This window comes from Megachile rotundata, chromosome 10 (genome assembly GCF_050947335.1).
Source record: "Megachile rotundata isolate GNS110a chromosome 10, iyMegRotu1, whole genome shotgun sequence".
Lineage (NCBI taxonomy): Eukaryota > Metazoa > Arthropoda > Insecta > Hymenoptera > Megachilidae > Megachile > Megachile rotundata.
The window spans coordinates 2,343,496-2,367,973 of NC_134992.1; the positions used below are offsets into that span (position 1 = coordinate 2,343,496).

The window sequence follows — 24,478 nt, forward strand, 5'->3', positions numbered from 1 at the left end:
GATAACAAAACAATTTTAATGATTCAAACAAAAGTACGGAAATCAACTTCAGAAAATTATGTGACAACTTTTCGGACAACGTACTACTTCAACCGATACGACCAGACTGATCCGCGACGCCACGCCGTTTTCCTCATTCTCTCCCAATTCCCGCTTAAAAGGAAACAAATGCCATCCGATTTTTTGTTCCCTCGCTAATTTTTCGCGCCAACTCATAGTAACGCCAAATTCTCTTGCGCCAATTGTCCAAGTCGCCCGCTCGCCCGATCGCGCCCGATCGTACCCGACGACCTCCGAACAAATCGATACCTCATATATGTATAACATTTTTTATAATTTATCACTATAAGTAACATTTTCGTCTGCCACATAAAAAGAAATATTTGAAAAAAAATAATTAGTCGAGTTAACTATAAAATTTAATTTTTGAACAACTTGGAAACGAACTAAAAATATACAGATTAACGCATAAAGATTAATTTATTTTACTTTTGATCATATTTATTTGTTTATATCACTTCATTCTTCCATTAACAATCACTGTAGAATAAAAACTGAGGCATATTTATGAATCTAATTATTGCAAAATTTATAATCCACTTTTGTGCTGCAGAAGGAAAAGTAATTTGTCGTTCCGATTGTTTCAATGCTCAACTGTGATGGTATTGATCAATAATCGGTCTGGAATAATCGGTTAATAATATTTCGTATTTTTGTTTGATACGTTTGCATACATATGTATACGCATAAATCGTGCATGAATATTTAAACCACTATGTTTTTTTCTTTAATATATTCTCCAAAGGTTTATCCGATTTTTATCAATGTCACAGACCATTGCACAATTTACTTCTTCATTTTTTTATTTGTCTGTATCTCTTTATGTTCAAACGATACACAGCAAAGTAAAAGGTCCGAGTTCATTCCTTTCAGTTTCCACTACACTGGTAGCTTCAGCAGTCTATTTTCGCCAATAAATTGAACGATAAAAGGAAAGTAGTAGAAAATAATTAAATTCGTGATTTATCTAATATTTAATGACTACGCAATACAGTTATATAGAGTGGTCAATAATTAACGGTACAGTCCAATCTTCAAAAATTTCAGATAATAAAATAATTAAACCAAAAATATAAAATAATTTGTTTTCATAAAAGATTTGGTTTTCGAGAAAATTGGAATCGAATATTTATCAGAATATTTGTAAGGTAATATTTTTTCGACAAATAAGAATGATTGTTGAAGAATTGAATGACTCTTTGATTAACTCAACAATTAATGGATGTTACAAATTAATATACGTAATTAATAATATCAATAAAATTATTATTAATACTCCTTTATAATGTTACTTAAATATGTATTTATCGTATTATTGTTAAGTTCACAGTATCATATCTACATATATTAAGACGTATAGAAAAAGTATGGTGAAAAATAAGTTAAAATACATTTTAGCGAAATTATAAAGAGAACCTTAAATAACATGGAAATAATAAGATGTTTTCTCAGATTTGTTTTCAAAGAAACGAAACAATAAAACGTTTTGAAATTTGTAATATATTTTACCATATATTCTGACTGGTAAACAAGACTTGTCACGTCGCAGAATAGAAATTTATTGAAAATTTATGGTGTCAGTTCTCCACAATCTACGCATCACAGTTATTTATCGGTGTACGGCATAACACCTCCTGTATTCGGATTTATGTTATAAAAGTACACTGTGAATAAACCTATCTGACAAAAAAATATAAAATTTTAGAAAAAAGTTGCGTTCCCATTAAAAAATTTCAGTATCAATTATGTAATTATAATAATTTAAATAAAGGATACAATAACACTCCGCTTAACTTGGGTGATACATGTAAGTAAGTTACATATATCTTAACACCATAATAATAGAGAAAAAGAAAATTTATCATTTTTTTTTTGTTGAATACTTTTTTACTACATTAATTATAGACTTGTTTATTTCTAATATCGATTTTTCATAAAACATTTGTGACAAACAAAAAAAGTTTAAATAAACAAGTTATGTTTGTGACGCGGAAGTTCTTTTTGATTATATATCTTTTTATTTTTTCGCGAAGAAGTCATCTATAACGTCGTTTATCCTTTCCAGTTTCGTTCAGCAAGCACTTCCGTTTTCTTTTCTTTTTTTTTTGTCTCTTTAGTGTGTGTGCGAGCGATTGTATGGGCCCGTGACGGAGGACAACGACGCCCGTCCGAACACTAACAAAAAAAGGTAGGATCTTTGCCTTTTGTAAGATCTTTGGGCGTGTGTGAGAGCGTGTGTGCGTATGGGTGGTTCCTGGCGATAGGACCACCAGCCCCGGCGACGAGGACCCTAGGGACCGTACTCGCGGAACTTTCGTGTACCGATTTGCGTCTTCCGTTTCTGTGATTCTGGGCCGCTGACCCCAGTATGAGTTATTTCGTTTTTTTTCTTTTCCCGCTGTATTTTACGTCTAGATCCAGCGTTCCTTTTGCTGTCTACGACCCGACAAGAGGGCGTGCTCCCAAAGCGTACCACGTTTTCCTGATTTGTATCAATCGCGTATACCGTGAGCCCCCGTGTCGCGATACCCTTTTCCGCATTTAGCGATCGTGACCCGGCTCCTTACCAAACTTTGTACCGCGAGGGACTCGTTCTCGTTATTTTTGAAGGGCCCACTTCGACCCCAATAAAGTTTGTCATATCGATACTCGCGGGTTATCTCTTCCAATTTTGTCCCGCTTTGAGAACCGCTCCCGTAAGAGCAGCCGGAAGGGCGATTCTCCTGGACGCGTGCGTTGGCACTGGCGCCCTGTTAAAAAAAAAAAAAAAAAATTGTCCGTGGGTGTGAGCATCGGTTTGTGGAGAACCTCTTTCCCTGGTCGTTCTCCACCTTAGGGAACCTCTCCCCCCCCTCCCCAACCAATCCGTCACACTATAAACTATTAAATCAATGAAAATCTTGTTAAAATTATCTTTTTTTATATAAACAGATTTTTCTTACAATCATTACGACAATTTTTTGAATTCAGTTTTTTCAAAAACAAAGTCTTATATGAAAGAATTTTATTCTATATCTTCAATATTGTTGTTTAAATTGACTTGTATAAATATTTTGACGCTATAGTATTCTATCAATGACTACTCTGTACACTATACTCCATACATCTGTACATCTATACATCTATATTCTGTACACTGTGTGTAATTAAATTAACATATAATTTGCTTCTAATTATCATAAGATATGTATTTTTCTTAACAACGCTGCAAATTCTATTTATTTCAACTAACTTGTTTGTTGTAGAACAAATGATACATTAGGAAATGTACTACTCCTACATCACAAAGTATATTCAGACATTTAATTTTCCAGAATGTTTACAAATAAGAAAAATATGCATATAGTAAAAAAATCATAATTTCGGACTGATCATAATGATTTTCGAGTAATAAATAATATTTTGAAGTATATTCAACATATTATGTTAACAGCATACGTAAACTATACATATGTATATATGGATATATGTATATCAGCATATATCAATAGTTGTACACGGTATTAAAACTGAAGAAGTATAACAAAAAAATGTAGATCATTATTTGTACGACAAATTAATTAGTTTAAATAATAAAAGTTTACAGTATCGGTCAGAAGAATACACGTTTATGTCAATAAGAAACAACAAATATGTTAATTTAAATATGTACAAATATATGAGTAGCAATTGATGAAACACTATAATGTCTGAATATTAATAAAAACCACTGTATATAGAATCATCCACTTTTCGATGATAACAGCAGTTAATTACCATACGGTATAAAGTTTGATGTGTTATAACTAAGTGGTTAATCCTTTAACTTATGATATTCTCGGTAATTGCCTCAAGCAAAGTTAACTAATTACTGTTGTAATTTCGAACCAAATAAGGGAAGTTGAAATGTTGCTATGCAAATTACATCAATGTTATAATACTGAATCAGAGATTCGTGTAGTAACATACTACAGTATGTTTCATCAATTTCTGGGAAATACAATTTGAAAAGAGAAAAGTTATTTTCGACTTTAAACACTTTTGTATTTTATCTGTAAACGCTATACAAAAGTTTCGTACAGAAAATAATTCCAACAATTTTAAATTTTTTAAACAATTTTTAAAACAAACGGAGTACCAATCACACGTCAATGTTTTCGGATATTATTAATTTATATAGAAAGTGAAACTGTGATAGTGTGCGCCACAACGTTTTTACTAATTTATCTTTTCTCCTAAATTTTTCTAACTTTCTCATTTTTCTGAATATTTCTAAGCACCTTTTGCCTATTCTGTAATCTTCAGTTTTGCCAAGGTCTCGTGTAAGTCTAGTCAATGTCCGATTGCACATTTGGCAGCCAGATTTAGGCGGGCCTACGTTTTTCCAGTAACTTTCTCGTTCACCCCTTCAACTTTCCACTCTGTACTTCTCCGTTTTTTGCCTATTTTTTATCTCTTTTCAAACAGGGCATAAAAACATTGGACATCGCGCCGCTCGAGACATTCGTGATTTTTGTACCGACACGTTTACACCCGCGGAATCGCTGACGCCCTCGTTACTTTTTTGTTAATTAAACTGTGTTTACTTTGTTAAATATATTTGTTGAGTGATTGTTAATTTTTCTGCTTTTCATCTACCCACATCTTTAAAAAATTTGAAGTAAAGTCCAATTACCGCACAATATGAATCAGCTCTTCTCTTTCTTAAATTTTGTTTTTAATTAAAAAGACATAGTTGTGAAAATTACCCAGGCAGTTTATACCCGGCACAAAATGTCTAAAAATACTAAGAATGTTGCTTTATTTCGTAGCTAATTCTGTTATTTTTTTTAAATTGACTCTGAAATCACTTAAACACTTTGAGTAAACGCATATTTATAAAATATGTTGTAGAAAGTTTTTCAACTGATTTGATTAAGTCACAAATACGTCATTATTGTAAAATATATAATCATATTCATAGATACTGTTATAATGGTGAAGTTTAAAAATCATAAAATATCATATGATGGAATTTTGATTTGATCTTGAAACAAAGTAATTATGATACCATTGTTTTCTAATATGAGATACCAACGCAATTGCTATTATGAAACAAGGTTTGATGAACAATAAGTCAAATTTTATTTTTCGTGTACTTTTTCACAAACTGATCGCTATTCATTCAACATTAGAATCTCCATGAACCCATCAATAGCTCTTAAGAGAAGTTTCCCTAATACTGAACAGCACTTAATACTGGACATTAGTTATATCTATCGTAATTAAAGTGATATCAGGCCATTTCGTCGCAAAATTCATGAAGGGAATAGAATAAACAATGATTTGGCGTTGACAAGTTCCAGTTCTGTGTGTATAGTTATTGAAATCGATAGATTATTGCGTTTGACAAAAATTTAGCGCATCGCATGAATTACAGATTATTGTGTCTACTAATTTTTGTGATCAAATCACGTGTAAATTACATTATTATGTCTTTTAGTAGATATTCTTTGATTTACTTTTGTGTTTTGTACATATAAATCATACTAATACGTAATATAAATGTCGTCTCAATTTTTTTGGGCATCCTGTATACAATGATTATTATAATCATATTGTAATTATTTTAAGTTACGCGAATAGTTTTTGCTGTCACATTTTAATCTCAAATCATATCTTGTTTATGAAAAATAGATTTTTCTTGTATTTTCGAACAGTAAAATATTTCAAAAATGTATTTTTGAAATGTCATGCCCGAACAAAGAGGAAATTTGTCTTGCAATAAGAAATTATTTACTCTTCTTCACATTGTATACAGATGCAAAGAACATGATTCTAATTTTGTTTATAAATTCTTTTTACGTTATCCTACTTCACAAGAAAGCCATTTTTATATAAATTAATATCGTCTTCGTTTTTCTTTAGATAAATACAACAATATCGTCTTCGAACCATTTCATATAAATACTGCGACAATATTGTAGAATAATATTTAATAATTAGAAAGATTAATGAAGTTTATTAGCAAAGTATGATTAGTTATAATTAATTAAATGCAACACAAATGGAACTACATGAATTACAAATTTCTCACGTCTTTATCTCACAATCTCTCACGAAGCAATGCCCTCTTTGCTTTGCTCCCAAAATATTCGATCACACCAAAAAGACAATCTTACAATCTTCTAACAGCCTTCATTACATGCAAACTTCAATCATACCATACGCAAGCTTCATTCATATTATGCACCCATATCGATCATACCATTAGATAGTACATACACACACACATACCATACAATTACATAGTACACACACACACATACCACACACTACAATATCATACTTGAGTTTTCTCTAGACAATGATTAATTTTGTAGACAAGATTATCGCAGCAATCATGAAAAGTGGCATACTATGGAAAATCTGCTATAATTCCGATAATAATATAGGTAAGCATGTACAAATTTAACAATGTTTGTTCGGCCGCGAACCGAGACCTTTACCGCGACTAAGCGATTTATTGCAGGGCCCAAGTGATTCGACGCGTAGGCCACCGTCAATAGTTTTTACCCCGGAATACGGGTCACCGAGGACCCTTTTGTCTATCACATCCGGTCCGAACGAATTTTGCCGTAGGCATGTACGTACCATAAATCAGCTAACAGCTGTACCTCTCATTTTAAAACAGTTCTGGACAAATAAAAGCATAGAGTTTTTCTTAACCGTTACCTTCGGAAACGCGAGGTTGTACAGGCGATTTCTTTTATAAAAAATAGTCAGTCGAACGTTGAAGCTTGGACGAGTCGGATCGAGAGTCGAAAAGTCAATCGTGAGTTAGAAAGTTCCGCGTAACCTAACGTAACATAACCAATGCAGGGTGGTTCGGAAATCAATCACAACACCATTCGAGCGGGACCCTGCACTCCTCGAATGGGCCACGGTAGGGTGGTAAGATCATACATTACACACTGTTCGGGTGAGTCCTACACTGCTCGAACAGGTCACGGTAGGGTGGTAAGATCATATATTGTAACACTATTCGAGTGAGTCCTACACTCCTCGAATAGATCATCGTGAATAATCTCACGCAACGTGAATTATCACGCAAATCGAACAACATTGAGCGAGACCCTGTTCTCCTTAAATCAATCCTCAATCAACTCAACCATACACACAACGTATACATACTCGTACACATTTTCACCGTATAATCGTTAACAAATACATATTTTTGTAAGGGGTTTTTTATGCCGCAAGGCTTTTTCCCCTAATTCGAATCACTCGAGCCAATAAACTATCATGATTTTTGAGGCTCAATTATGTCTAAACAATTTTCATTTACCCTCTTCCTCAATTGAATTCATCCATTATTTTGAAACACGAAATTTCTCCATGTTGGAAAGATTTCGACGACACAATGTTATCTCGGAACGAATCCAAATTTGTGTACAATCCACGAGCAATAATGTACTAATAATTCATAGCTCACGAACATCTGTCATTAGTATGCTGATAAATTTGTATTTGTATATAGTTCGCTGATAAATTTGTTTATAACGGAACAACGTGCCTTCATAGCGCAATTTTATTACAACCATGAAGTTTGTGACTTTAATTTCCTACATAGTCGATTTATTGTTCGTGAACGTTTAATTCGTAAAGCAGTCAAAAGATTTGACGTAATTAGTTCTGCAGTAATTACTTCACCATAAAGACATCTTCATGTAACTCGTTCTGAAGAAAATTAGATTGTAGAAGCGTAGGGAAATAAACAACGTCAAGTTCATGCTGTAAGACAGTAATTGGACTTATCAAACATAATGATGTAATAGTTTATGAGAATTTATTCTGGAATGAGTATAAAGTCTAAATGACTTAAAAAATGATGATTATGAATCATTTGTTTATAAATAAAATGTTCAAAGTATTACGTGAGGTACAGTCGCGTGGCTGGGAACTGTACATAAGTTATGGTATTTGTTACTAGGCTACCTCAGGTTTGTAAATGGATCTGAGGACCAAAAGATTTTAGACGTGGAGATCAGCCGATGTATGGTTAATGCCGGGTGCTCCAAGAAGTGATACGTGAACTAGTAGGCATACAGCTAACGTCGAGTGTCACAGGAAATGTTACTAATAGGTCACATAACTACATTTTGACGGTATACCTCAAGCGGCTAAGATACACCGGCAGATAGGCTTTTTTGACTGTGATTATGATTAACTGAGGCAATATGTAAATATAAAATGAACAATTGAATATATTCTTCAAAACGAGGTTTTGCAAGTGTTGAGTGTACCTGTAGGTTAAGGTTGACTCCAATCTATAAGAGTTTAAATAATACTTTAAGTTGAATTGAATTAGTTTCGATTCCGACGGAGAAAGAATCTAATCCTTTCCAATTTTAACGAAAGACGAGAAAACGGGGACGCAAAAAAAAACGAAATAATACTTAACAGCAGACTTGCGTATTATATGGTTAATAGACTCGACCGGGATTCTAACCTGATTTCATTCAAAGATTCCTCCTACTTGACGTTCAAGAATTTATTGGGTCCTCGTACAGAGGTTCCTCCTAACTACACGTTCAGAACTATACTGGGTCCTCGTGCAGAAGTTCCGCGTTACTCTATGTCAAGAATTTACTAGGTCCGACATGTCTTCTTCATGACCCTTGATAACCTTTGGAAAAAACAGTGGTGGAGAAAATTGTGGAAACAGATCAATGCGAAGTTTTCGTGAAACGAATCTTCCTTGCATTGGTCCTGAGTTACCAAAAAATTCTTGTATGATACCGAATAAGGAAATCCCGATCGGCGTGAAAGCTAGGATAGATTAAATTCTTGCTTAAAATAGAAAAATATTCAACGTATGTAACATATGTGAATATATCATGGAAAATGTTGATAAATCAATGATTATCTATAGAAAAACTCAAGAATATATGACAGATAAGTTAAATAATCCATATCTAATACGGAAGAATATTACGATTTAACAATAATCCTTTCTCTACAAACATATGAACCTGTTGATTTTTGCAAAAAATGAAAATAATGATAACACTTTATAAAACTTAATATGGTATGTTTTTTTTTTAATTAAATGCTTAAGGTCACATGCACCTTCTTAGGTTGCTAGTGACCACATTTAATTTGGGACTGTGTCGTAAACCTACTGGCATTACATTTGACATTAGAGTCTGATATTTATAAAAAATGTTAGAATTTTCCTGCACAAATTTAGATTTTGTAGCATACTTGTTACGTTTGAGGCACTGAATTAGGATGTAAGTGGTGAAGTTTTCGAAACTATTCCAAAGTTCTTTTACGGCTTTGATTGTTTACAAATTTTTTCTACTGCACTCTTAGGCACACTATACTTCTGAGCTATCAAACGGTAACTTAATTTTTTACAAGAGTCCGACACCATCAAATTACGAATTTGATTTGAAATTTCTGGCGATTTTGTCATGTTGAAATTATTATAGAAATGCTGTTACTTATAAGAAGACTGAATTGGTACTATTAAATTTATTTAGGTTCACTGTATATACGTGCGACTTCTGCCTAATTTGTATACATTATTTGCCTCACGGTAACTTTGTAATAAGGTGTCCACTTATTTCTGTCTCCTGATAAATGACCATTAATTTCATTAAGTACGACGTGTTTACAGAAAGATGCAAACATGAACGTCAATTATTCATTAAATAATGTACATACTATAAGGATATATAATAAATAAAACTGAAGTTCATAACAGTTATGTTAATTCGATTAAACTTCATCTTCTCCTATTTCGAGTAACTGTCCATTTATTTTTGTCCACAACTGTATAGAAAAATACATATAATAGATATGTATTATATGTATTATATGTATTAAAAAAAATACTGAACAAGTAAAATACACATCTATTACATACATATCATAGTATTGTATTTTACTTGTTCAGTATTTTTTTTTTTGTTAAAATGAGATTAACTTACTGCATTTAATAAATGTTACAAATATTTGGCAATGATGTTGAGATTTCAATAAAAATAATTTTATTTTCATTAACTTTCCATGTTTTAAAAATGTGTATTTTTATCTCGATGCATCTGTTTCCATATGTAATGTCGTCAGAATTGTATTCAAAATTTGTCATCATGAGTGATGCACTACAAGGGTAACTTTAGAAACGGTCACGAACGGACCTAATGACAATTTATGGTGGCCAAATGCACCTAAAAGAAAAAATCGCGACATTTTCGGACGTTCGAAGTCCTCCTGTCAACTCACCGAATTCCCCACCTTTCCTAGACGAAGACGCTCTAAGGGAGCTATGAAGGCTTGGAGCAATTGTCAAGGCGACACGCTGATTGAAATTTGGAAAAAACATGTCAAATCCAGTATCAACGTACGATCTCAAACTCCGTCGTCTTTATAGCAGTCAAGACGACAGCGAGTTACTCATACTCAAATTAAACGTCAGAATAGAAAGATCAAGTCAACCGTTCGGACACAGATCAAACGAGCTTTTCAAACGAAAAAATGCATCGTTCGGGACTTTGAAAACGTTCAAGCGAAAATAACTTGCAACGTACGGCCAACGTTTGAATCAGTTGTATTTCAATTAATTTTGAAATCAACGTGTTGTGATTAGACAATGAGTCTAGAAGATAGGTTGAGATTTACATCCTCAGCCGAGGAATTTAATCCGCGTTTCTAATCGCGACGGGCAGTTAATCGTTGCAAAACTGCCACGGAACATTAAGTATAAATAGATACGAAACGATATGCGCCTAACAAATTTAGTTAGTATAATGAACTAATTATATTTAAAAGTGTATACATACGTTCATTATAATTGTACTGATCACTTTAATAGCAGTTAAAAAACAAGGTTAAAAATAATTGTTTAACTCTTTGAGGCACAGGATTTCAGATCAAAAATAGACCCATGTTGCACAGGAATTTTATCGGGTTTTAAATGAAACAAAATTGGTATATTTTTATTAATAAAGGTATAACATTATGTAGAAATATAACAAAATAGTAACAATTAATTAAATTTTTAAGAACATACAACATAAACAATAAAGAAAAATTGTTTTTTGTATTACTCCACAAGTTGCATGGTGGGACAAATGAAATCCCACTATACTTTCATTATTTGCAAACAAATTTAACACGTTCCATGCCACGTGTACCACCGGTGGTACACGGTAAACTTGATCGTCAGGCCACGTGTACCACGTGTACACGCAGTCATATTTATTCAATGCGCTGAAAACATATATTTTATTACAAATATAATTCTGTAAACTATATTTCTACCTAAAAAATGAAGCATTATACAAGATGCAGTATAGAACAAAAGAAAAAAAGAATTACTTATGTATTGAGGATGTAATGAAATATTGTGTGATAATATATTAATCTTTAGTCAAAATATCAAATGGCCTGAACGACAAGTCAGGCAAAAATGGCATGGCACGGAACGTGTTAACCATTGATTTATATTATAAAAATCGTTACTCGCTTATGAAGAAATAATTTTTATAGAAATTAACTTACCTTTGCGATTTTTAACATGAAACTAAGAAAAAAATGTGAGTGCAATAAATCTTCCGTTTATAACAATTGCTCGGCCGGTAATTGCATGTTGAATGTTGCCAACACGATGAATACATTTGTAACATTATTTAAAAACATTATCAACTGCTTTACGTGAATAAGGCGAAATATAAACCTATGCACATGCAGCTATTGCAAATTTCGAGGTGGGACTAAAACTGTCCCACCATGCCGTGAAATACATCAAAAAGATGGGACACTTTTAATCCCACCGTGGCCCAAAGAATCAAAATAGTAACCAACGGTTAAGTTATAACAAGAATATGATCCTTATAATATACATCAAAGCTAAGGTCATTACAGAGATAATACATCATTCTATTCAAAAAAAACTTCGATTATCTTGTGAAATATATGCAAATGTATTTACGGAATATTCAGCATAAATCTTTTTACCAACAGAAGAAGATATTTCACTATTACGGAATAGTCAATGCAATCCTATAAAAGAGATTCCTTGTGACACAATATCGCTTACGTAATACTACGGACAAAATATTTTAAGTCGTTTCAACCTACTTTAAAGTAAAAGAAATTTACTTAAAAGAACAAAATAAAGAGGGAGAATGCTAAGAGTACGCAACCGTAAGAGATTTAAGCTTGTACTCGTGAGAGATTATTTTTAGTTGTGAATGAGGTTTAAGATTGGTAGTATGACTTGAAGTATTAAAGAAGAAGAGTATTTGACTGCAGTGAAATCGCAGTCAATGTTGCGGAATTATAGTAATGGGAATTAAGAGTTTCATTGAAATTATTTATAGAATTACATTAAATATATTTTCAGTTAATATGTTATTTCATTCATTTATTACTAATTAGTATAAGAGTGCTGGCTTCGTTTTCTTTCGCTATTAGGAAAATAAAAACAATATATTGAAATGAACTGTTTTATAAACATTTTAAGCCACTTTTTAAATAATTATCATTCCAGGTTTTTGAAAAATACAGTTTCTTAACAGAAATTCGAATTTTTAAACAGGTAATTGGTTAAAAGTGCGCGCAATGTGAGCTAAGAATGTTAAGCATTCATATTTTTATTGTGAGGCTCCAATATTCAGTCATTTTTATCGTGTATTATTACATTATTTTTATTATTATTAATAAATACAATTATCAGTTTTTATTGATAATTGACAATAAAAATTAAAGTTACTACTGTGGATTATGTTATAACCAACAGAGTTATTGGTTCTGTTCCAGTTTTTATTATTATTACTATTACTGCTTAATAAATAGTGATTTCTACTTAATAGTAGTGATAATAATAAAAATTGTAACAAAACCAATAACTCTGTTATTAACATTACTATAAGTAGTAAAACTTATAAATTTAAACAACGCATTGGAACAAATTTAATTATAATTATTTAAACAATAATAACCATTATCCTCTTGAAAGAATTAAAAGAGAAATTTATAAAACAAATAATGTACACGCATACTTTTATAATCATGAAAAACGTCAATAGATTTCCGCAGAAATTAATTACAATATTATACTTTATACCGTTAAGTAGCTAATAAAATTACGTATATGTATTATGTAATTAAAAGATATTACGACTTTCATTCTGGAAATTAAAATCCTCAAATTATAACTAAATCCGAAAGGGTAAAATTGCCACTTCCATATAAAATATTAAACATTAACACTTAAGGAAAGGTTTTCAATTAATTAAAATTTCTGTTCTTCACATGGCCCAATATAATTGAACAATATTCATGGCGTGTGTTAGCTACTAATTATTACTATCCTAAGTTTTAAATACGTATTAACTTAACTATATTTATCATTTAATAAAAGAAGATCAATGAATTTTGTCTTCTGAATTAATTTTAGCACATAAAACGTTTCATTGGTAAGTAGTAACAAAGCGCCAATTCTAAAGGCTTTTTACTGTTGTACAAACATCTTCTGTGTAATATTTGGTCTTTCTCTTTTCTTTTGGTATGCTGAAGAATTTATGTAGCTTTATAATATAAAAGAACGATTATAAGTATATTATAAAATTTTAAGTTATGTTGATATTATGACAAGCTTAAGAATAAAAAGAATTATATTCTTTATAGTCATAAATTGACATTTTTATTCAAAAAATTCTTTATAGTTATCAAATTGACATCAATTTAAAAAATACAAAACACACTTATTTTAGTATAATAAAGATTAATAATCTAATAAATTCACTAAACTGTAGATTCGTTTATAATTCGGCCTCGGGTGAAATCGCGTCTGTGTTCATAGAGTTTACTGAATCGTCAGTGTCATGTAACCACATATAAGTGGAGAAACGTAATTTAAATATTTAAACAATATTAATAAGAAATAGCAATAATAAACCTAAAACGACTTTACTATTTAAAACGTTATGTCATCTTAACTAATTGAAACTTGAAAAAAAGTATTTCCTTACTTGTTTGAGTCATTATGAACCGAGTTTAAAACCATTGAATCTAGGTCCTTTATATAATAATATTTTTGCGTGATATAAGCAATTATAAGAATTATAAGAAGTTATATCGATATAAAGCTAATACATTACACTACTACATTCTGATTAGTTTAAACTTTCAAAATAAACAAAGATGTTATTATTATCAGCAAACTTCCCATTCAATTGTCAATTACCGGGACTCGTTTACGCACTAGGACGTTCACCTTATTAGTCCCCAGGAAAATAATTTTTGCCATTTCGCATAATTTATTTCGTCCGTGAAATTGTGCTAATGTTATGTCGACGACATACAATCGTCGTTGGTAGCGAAAAAATTGAAATACAATCCTAAGTTAAGAAATTTATCACTCACCTGGTTGAATACCGTGCGCAGGTATGGCAGGTGCAGGAGGTACCAGGCCAGCAATGCTATAAAGTGTTTGTCCGCTACCATATTTGAGGCCACCACAGTGGCAGGGTGTCGTGGGGGTGGGAAGGCCCTCGCTACCCCTGATAGCAGCCCCAACCACCGAGATTTCGTCGAGTTCATGACCACTATCATAATGACACAATCTGGTTGCACTGGTACTCGCTCCACCACCACCGCCACCACTTCCTTCTCCATCTCCGGCATCCCCACGACCGCCCCCACTGCCCCTGCCACCCCCAGTGCGGCCCCGAAGCGACTGCACCAGCCGCTTGGCGCCCGAAGACATTCCACGGAGATGATCCAGCCTTCCGATCTATTCGGCTTCCTGTCCTTTCCAAAGCTGTCCTCGTGCACGACCAAGGATATCCTCCTACGATACACAATTAAATTAACTTCAATGAATGGCCACGTATTGCTTCTAAAGAGTAGGTCAATAGGAACTTGAGACACTACAAATTTGAGATATAGGATATTAGAAAATTGGAAATCTCGAAATATGGAACTTTAAGAATTATGAATTTTTTGATCTAGAGATTCTTCGGGATCTAGGCATTTTATTTAGGAATTTTTGTATCGGAATTGTTAATCTAGAGATTTGAGATTCGCAAAATATCAGGTCCTATGGAATTGAGGATCTATGTATTTGAGGCAGTGAAATTAAAAAATTTAGATATTTAGAAATATAAAAAATTGTGGATTTCAAAATGTAGAGATGGATGGTGGATTTCCAAATGTTTTAGAAATTTGTAGAGCAACAACCCAACTACGTTTTTCCGCGGTTTGCGTTCATTTAAATGCAAATATAATGTATAAGTTTCTTGGTATGCAATTACATCATTTAATAGATTGCTGGGTTTGTCGATGAAACGTTTTTATATTATGAATAAAGACATTTTCACACTTGCAAGGAGAGTACGAGCTTTTCAGCTTTTTGGTTTAGTCAAAACTTTGCGTGTTGATAAATTTCATCATTATATTTATAAAATTTGAAATATACTTTATTAGAGATACTCATAGAGAGTAGTATTTATGATTACGGATTTTAACTCTTTTATACCGTACAACTTTGATTACACTAATTTTTTGTCTTATAGATTTGAAGATATTTAAGGTGCTAATAATTATTGCCCCACCCTGTATAATATAATAATTTATTCGAAGGTTTATGTTAGAAAATAGAAATCGACGAACGGTCGAAGCAAGCCATGTGCCTTTCGTCATTGCACTTCTTTCGAAAGGAAGTTTCAAGTGCCCTAAATAACGCCCATGCTAACGGGAGTGTCTTCAAGACGAAATTTTGGTCTTGTATTGGCATCTGCCGAGAAAAGACATCATTAAAAACTTTTCAGTATTTCTTAAAACGCGCCCACTAGTGTATTCAGTAAACCGTACCTCTTGCCAAAATATTTCTGATAGGCTTACATTTAATGGCATTTATAATATTCAAAATATTGCCTTTCACAATATTTTCCTCCTGCACATATGTATCTATAAAATTGAAACATTGCGCTTTCACTGCTCGTTTGAAACAAAGGAAGAAATAAAGTTCGCTGGCGACATCCATCATTAAAAGCAGTTTGAAACATCTCTATTATTTCCGATCCTATTTTCGATGAGAAATTACTCATCTTCAAGAATAGCCATAAACACAGCTCACAGTTATCTGCAAAGAACAATTACTAGACAATTACACAACCGATTATTATAAAACTTGGCAGGCATATAGTAAAGTAATCGCATACGCTACGAGCTCCATCTGTTTCCATTTCTCCTAACGTCTTGTATTTCAGAAATCCCTGAACTTTTTGGAGGCACATTATACATATGTCATAACCATGCTGAAATATAATCTCCTGCTATGTAATTCACAGATATAAATAAGTTTATGTTCAAATGCAGCTATAAAAAAAATAGTACCGTTGTTACGTTTTTTTTATCTTGATGATAAATTCTGCTATTATATTTAAAAATAATTGTAAGTATTATATTCTTTTTTTCATTATATTATATGTTATATTTCTTGTTTCATTATACATAACAAATAGTCTTTGTAGAAATAAGTTTTATCTCTTTTTCGTGTATGTACTGATAAGCACTTTTTTCGTGTCTTTTTAAGTAATAAATAAAATTGACACTTTGTAGTAAAAAGATTTACTAATTAAAAATTATATATGAAATGTAATTAATTACATTCGGTGAATTAAAGAGAAAAAGAATTAATTTGGTAGGAAATTTGAATCTTAGCTTACAATCTGTACATCTGGTACGTTACATTATACAATAACGGATAAGCATTTGAATTAAGATTTTATTTTGCAGTAACGCTGAAATTATAATAATAAATATTCAAACAACCAGTGAGTATTTTTTAACTATAATGATGAAATTTATCAGTATATATAGTTTCAACTAAATTGGTCACCTGAAGATTTGCATTGTCCTTATCAATAATTTTATAACTTTTGCATAATAAATTTACTCATTCCTTATCGTAAATAAACCGATAAGATTTTAACATTGAAATAAATTAAAGAAGGTAAAATAGAAAGGCACGTTTTTTATTATTAAATTATCCATAATATTCTGATATTATCAATATTTAACGAAATGATATCAGTAGTTGTACCCCTTCTTTGATACTATATTTTTGACAATATGAAATGCACAAATTTAAATTTAAATTTACACATAATACTTCAGCAATATAAATGTTGGTATAGCAAGAATTTACTGTATGTTATATTTTGATACATCAAAATATTCAAAGTTGAAGTAGAATTATAATTTTTTATAATTAAATATTAAAAGGTTTGCTTGCAACTGTTCCTGATATTACACTGTATTTGTATAGTCAACATTTATTGTTTATTTTGGGAAATAAAGCACTCCCCAATGAAAACCGTAACATGTGGAAAACCTTTTTACACACCTGTGTAAATATTACATATGCTGCTCAAACTATCAGAAGGCAAAATGATTAATTAAAATTTGCAAAAGGTCATATAGTTATCAAAATATCACTATAGAATATATTCGTTTCCTTTTATACACTAAATATACAGTCCAGAAACATTAAGTGCAAAATATTCACTTCGAAAAAATTCAAACCCAACTTCATTTATGTATGTACTGTTGTGTTAGCAAAAGGAAAAAAAAAAACAAAGGAAAAGTCAAAAGTCAAAAAGGAAATTAAAAGTTACGCAATTCGTTTTTTCCCAGTATTTCGCTTGATATTGTTTGGAAAACAGTCAAGACTATTATAAAATTTGTAAATTGGAAAAATTTGAAGCCAAAATATCCTACGCATTTTTTGCCACGGAGCAACTAATACAGCTAATACAGCAATTAATGAAATTATAGAACTGACAAGGCATCAACTGCATAAAAAAGAACAGGAATAAAAATCAAAAGATGACACAGTCATCTTTTCATTTTAGAGATAGAATGTCAGATGTATTTTGTTACATGATATCTGTTGTATCATGCTCTTCACGATTATTCTTGAAGGCGGCACGATAGTTGTACCCAATGTGTTGGGTGAATTCGTTTATGTATATGTTGAAAAAATTAACAATATAAGTAAAATTGATTGAATTTATTTAGGTTTAAAGTGACTTTGTTGAATGTTGGATCGTTTCTAATATTTTTACATTTTGGTATGTGTGAAACAAACAATTTCTCGGTAAAGAAATAGTGGTTGTAAGAAGATAGAGGAAATAGAAGATAGAGGGAGGAAGGCTAGACTAACGGTTTGGTTGTTCAAAAAGTTTGGAAAAAAATTCTAATTTTTAGGGACATGTTTACAGCAAGACGGTTAACTACGGTTAATAGGGTTTGAAAAATATGGTGTCCTAAAACAGTTTGGGTCTTTCTCGACGTCATATACACCATAAACAGTTTAGGTTCTACCTGTACAATCTATGACGCTACAATATCTTTAGTGGACCTAATTCATGTTCTTTTAGAAGTAATACACTGCTCAAAAGAAATATGGAATAGAAAAATTTTAGGCAAAAATTGGCCAAATTTGACTGATGATAACTCCGCGAAAAATCATCGCAAAGTTATGCTTTTTTTTTTTAAATTAAAGCTTGAGATTTTTACTTTAAGACCCTGTAGTTTGATTTTAGATTTGATGCTTCCCTACCACAATAACACCGTAAATGTGAGGTCATGTTTGCAATATTGAAAATTACAAAGTTTGACGAAATGCATGGACTTGCCACATTTTTTTTTGGTAATAATGTTTACAGCAGCATAAAATCCAAATCTTCATCTTCAATTTCCAGTATGTGAAAAACTGCTACCATTTTTTTCCGCAAAGATACAGAACTTTAAAGAAACCCTTGCATTTATGGCATATACCGCTGGCACTAGCATTACCCGATATGCACCTCGGAGAGGTTGCGGGACAGATTTTGCACATCATATGGCTCTGACAAGAGCCTTTTTTTGTGTGTATTTGTGTGTGAGTATCTGTGTGTGTGTATGTTTGAATTCTAATAACGCGTGTTTCTTCCCCGTTGTTGAATTACCCCTTGCAGCCGATGACTCATGTTAATGCAAGCCCTCATTTCTTCCTGTGGAATGTCATTCCAAATTAGAGTTAAGACTTGCGACAAGTCTTACAGATTGGCAGGTTTAAATCTGGACTTACTGCAGGATGTGGAAGCAATCGAATTAAATTGGGACTGCAAAATTCGAAAATGATTCTCAACGAGGCTTCTCGACGATAATTCACACACGCACAGATACTCACACACAAATACACACAAAAAAAGGCTCTTGTCAGAGCCATATGATGTGCAAAATCTGTCCCGCAACCTCTCCGAGGTGCATATCGGGTAATGCTAGTGCCAACGGTATATGTCATAAATGCAAGGATTTCTTTAAAGTTCTGTATCTTTGCGGAAAAAAATGGTAGCAGTTTTTCACATACTGGAAATTAAAGATGAAGGTTTGGACTTTATGCTGCTGTAAACAGTATCACCAAAAAAATGTGGCAAGTCCATGCATTTCGTCAAACTTTGTAATTTTCAATATTGCAAACATGACCTCACATTTACGGTGTTATTGTGGTAGGGAAGCTGTTGAGAACTTATTAGGGGCCCATAAATAATAGTTTATTTATGGCAGGATCGTCAGCCCATCGTTGGGCCAGGGTTAACTCGGGTCGAGGTTAGTGTTGTAAACCATGTGGCAGGCAGAGAAATTAGAAAACTGTGCAAAACATCACAGTTGCCTGTCACATGGTAAAAATAGGGAAAGTTCTCAACCCCACTTGAGCGCCAAAATGTTTAACATCTCTGGAAGGGGAACCTTCAAGGGTTTACCTTATTCCTAATTTTTGTGGAAAGCGTCAGAAATTTCTCAACAGCCACAGGGGCTTGGTAGTGTTCCGACCGTCGGACACTTGCGGATTCGAACTTGTATTTTCGAAGGGACAGACCCTTAATAAGTCACGCGTCTAAGTTTTAATAGTAAAGCTTTTATATACAGTCCACTTTACAATTGTGAACATCACCTTTCCCTACCTCAATCATTATACTTATCCGAGCATTCAGGCGCGAACAGAAGCATCAAATCTAAAATCAAACTACAGGGTCTTAAAGTAAAAATCTCAAGCTTTAATTTAAAAAAAAGAGCATAAATTTGCAATGATTTTTCATGGAGTTATCATCAGTCAAATTTGGCCAATTTTTGCCTAAAATTTTTCTATGCCATATTTCTTTTGAGCAGTGTAATATCATTAAAACATTTCAATGTATAAGTAATTCAATCCAAAGTACAGATATCAACCCGTGAATTGTAGTATGAGGAGTAACAACTGCATCACGTAATTCACATTATCTTATACAGTCTTGATTTTGGTCTAATTGGTTGGCGTAACCGTTCGAGCCAATTGTTCCTACCTTCGAGAATACATGTATGTCTATGTGCCCATTCTTCTGTTCTGACTAATTGGCGCCACATTCTCGTAAAGAAAAATAAGAAGAAGAAGACCTCGGTCAGTTTTTTCACGCGCCAATTCATGGGTTGACATCGGTAACTAAATTTGTTCACGCAACTCGTCAAAGATTGTTTACAAGTTTATTATCTATGCAACTTTTCAGGTTTTCAATAAGCAATAGGTGAAGAGAAAAGAAAAATATTAGAATAAATTGGAATACAAATGTAGTAAAAATTTAACGTTTAATAATTGTATTTAAGATTAATAATAATTTACTTAATAATAATGTATTTTGATTACCTCGCATAATCGATCATCTACAATACATTTAACAATTTTAAAAATAAATGAAAGTTAATACACAATTTATTTACCATAGTTGATTTTCCAAAATATGATTTTATTAAAACTACGTTTCTTTTTGATAAATTGAAAAATAAAATTGATAAAACAATTTTTCGTATTCATTAAAAATCAATGTAACATACGTACAACGTGCATACTTCATTTTTAAAGCGCAGTACTTAAGAATTAATTAAAATTTTTGATTTTGCGTCATATTCAAGAATATGTATCATATTTACATCATATTTATGACTTCACATCATAATTATGCATTATTAAATGGTCTCAGTCGTTTGAAATTTTATAATATGATTACTACGTAAAATACCAACCGAATATTTTATCCGTAAAATGAATATCGAATATATTAATTGCAACCACTTGAATTTTAATTAAATTAATATGTAATTTATTTCATAGAAGTGTTCCATATTCAGCACATATTGTATTCAGACAAATTGTTGCGTTAATTGAAATTGGTTACCATCTGTTTCTTCGAGTATTCTAATTTTTATTTCATCGACTGATATGGTGCATGATTATTCAGATAAATAATCTGCAAATACTTATGTAAATTTTAATTTACTTTTATAAAAATTTTCCGATTACACTAGTATGAGTCTTATTGCTTTTGTCATCAATGAAATAACAGAAAAGGCACAAAGTTACTGAAATATTAAAATGTGAATTTTAAGATTCTTAGCAATTAAAGTGTTAGTGGAATTAACTAATTCATAAAGGTATGAACATATAATATACTGTGATGTAGTTATACAAAAACATTATAATTTACTAAAAAAAATTGGAAGAAATGCTTCTAATATTATAACAATTTATGAGGCAAAAATTAACATTAACGTCACTCTGTAACATGTAACAGTTGGAGAATATGGCGACGTAACGAGCGTGTCTAGAATATACAGCATGTATAGAGTATCCCTGAAGTCTGCCCACATCCTTATACATGTATTAAAAGCGACTTTATACACTAGTCAAAAGAATTAAGGGAACGGAAAAATTCCTTAAATTTTTAGGTCATATTCAAATTGTTCTGTCTCCGTTGAAATTCATCTCAGGAGACATCCAGAATAGTCGTTTTGAAGCTTCAAGTCTAGTTTTCGACCCTTTGTCTCAAAAATTTGTTGGGCCTTTTATCACTATTGAAACATACAAAATATCCCGATGAAAAAATTTTAGAATTTTTTTTCTTTCTTTTAAGATTTGTATAGACAAAAGAAAATTTTTTTGATTAATGCCACTTCTAGTCTGCTGTTCCCTGTTCCTTCCCCTATACATAATTCGCACGTCCATGAAGTTCGTTTCGATGATCAGTCGCAAAGTCATGAGCTACCAAAGCCGAAATGACGCTTTTCCCTTTGATAGTCATTATCGCATGAACCCACCATCGACCAAAAATTGTAAGGACGGTTCTAGAAAGCGAAGAATATACCCTTTAAGATGGGTATATTATATTCCCTTTGATATCTTACAGCTTTTATCTGGTACAGTTTTCATGTATAAAGCCGCTTCCAAAAATAAGGATGGGGTCGAACTTTAGAGATAACCTATATGCATGAGTATGCACGAATATGAACAATCAAGAACCCAAATTGGTGAACAAAATATTAGGGTGGAGTACAAAAGTATTCGTACACGTGAAATATAGAAATAAAAAGAACAATATTTTCTATATTATTAAGTACATTTAATCATATACAGGATAGTTCACCACATTTTGCCATATAGATTTGCGTCATTATTATTACTCATAGCAAACAATGTTTTAGATGAAGTTGAATGGTTTTGAGAGGGGCATATGCTGGTGGAATATTTTTTTTTGTAGGTGGACGTGTAAAGGACATATGAAGGTCATTAATGTTTTTTTAAATGGAATCATATATTTTTCATATTCTTTACAAAAAAGTATTCATCTATTTATGTGAAAAAATAATAAATTTAGGAGATATTTTAATTCTAACTTGTTAGGAAGTCGTGACTTTCTGGTCAATATTATGAATTGCCCTAACTGAACAGCAAATGTTTTTCTACATGCTTTGAGAGGTCACGTGTCACCGAACGAATTTTGAATTTTTGTTATTTTTTTGTTACGCAGTAACAGTGGCACAGGCCATGCCATAAACCTTGCGGACCCAAAGGTCGAAGGGTAACGTGGGCCTGGAGAATAACGGTTTCAGGTCCCTCAGGAAGACGTCACAGATTTTGGGAAAAACCCAGAATTTTCTGTACCGCCATCCTCCCCCATGTAGAAAACCCTGTTCCCCTTCCAAAAATGTACCACGCCAAGGGCGCAAAGGAAGGGAGAACAGAGGTTTTAAATACAGTAAAATATGCCGAAAACCATCAGAACAAATCAAACAGTCAAACACAACGAAATCAGAATTAAATCAAAGTTAGCTAAAAAAGTAAAACACATTGAATCATCGTTTAAGTACAACATTCAAACTCAATATAATTATACAAAAATTGTTGAAGTTCACTATCACTGTTATATAATAAATAGTTGTTATTAGTTGTTAAAATCAGTGTCCATTTTTTAAATACAATATTTACCCGCCGTTAAGTCAGAGTGTGAAGCGGAGCATCTTGGAAAGTTCCTTTCAAAGTAAAATTTTAAACTTTGCTCTGCCAATACAATTCATTAAATTCATAATTTTAATTAATTCTAATTCGTCTGCACTGTTTTGTGAATGTTCTTTTAAAATATTTAAGTATAAATGTTTATCCATTATTTTATCTATTATTACTAAATTCCCGCCTCCAGAAGCAGCAATAAATCACATTTTCACATCTGTGTTTCGTCGTCGGCGACATATTTTTGAAATCCAATTCAGTATTAGCTTTTTAGTATTAGTTAGAAAAATATTAAATTTCAACTCTTCGGTAAAACTACGTTTTTCCAAAAGTCGTTACGAGTATTTATCTATTGTTCTACGAATTCTAATCTCTTTGTTTGTTTAGTTTGCTTATGAGTGGTTTCTTCCTCGCAACTTTACTGTATTTGGCCCGATGTCGATCACTCTTCGTACTGTTTTAGGGTGAATTTCCTTCAGCATACATTCTTTAAGGTGTGATGCAACTTTAAATTTTCCAACCAGTTGGAAAACCCAACTGGTATCTGGGTTTTCTTTAATAGTTTGAACGATTTTACGTTTTTCCCTCGTAGTTAATGTTTGGGGTCTTTCGGTTTTTTTTTATTCCGCAATATTGTTGGGTTCTGGTATACAACACTTTATTACGAAGACGAAACGTACAACTCGAATGCGGTTCGCTGAGTACCGAACTATTTCTAATTCTAAACTTATTCTAAAACTTGAGGGTTTTTAAATACTAGCTTAAGGATAGGTAGTGGTAGGGATGGTGGTCAAGGGACAGCGTGACTCAGGATGGTTGCGAGGTCTAGGATGAGTAAGGCTTAGGAATCGTGATTAGTATGTTTGTGTAGGGATGAGTCTGTGGAGTGATTTATATAGGGATGAATCGGTACTGTTTGTGAAATGATTCTTGTAGTTGGTCATACAACAATATTCCTTCTTTTTTATACTTGTTTATAATACTTTGTACAGTTGATCGACTTCTTTTTACAAGTCTTTCGACACATACAAGCTAGCTTTCAATTTTTTTTCTTTTAATGTTGTTTCATTGCGTTTT

At 32.2% G+C, this 24,478-nt stretch overlaps 1 protein-coding gene across 4 annotated transcripts in view; it reads right to left on the bottom strand.

Moving 5' to 3' along the window:
• The window catches only part of LOC105663968 (cyclic nucleotide-gated channel alpha-3-like), a 1,281,713-nt gene that overhangs the window by 1,030,952 nt on the left and 226,283 nt on the right, over positions 1-24,478 (bottom strand). For all 4 annotated transcript variants that reach the window (XM_076536535.1, XM_076536536.1, XM_076536533.1 and 1 more), the window contains exon 3: positions 14,458-14,884. In XM_076536535.1, the coding sequence (XP_076392650.1) occupies positions 14,458-14,800 (343 nt within the window). In that variant the 5' untranslated portion in view covers positions 14,801-14,884. The remainder of the gene's footprint in view (positions 1-14,457; positions 14,885-24,478) is intronic.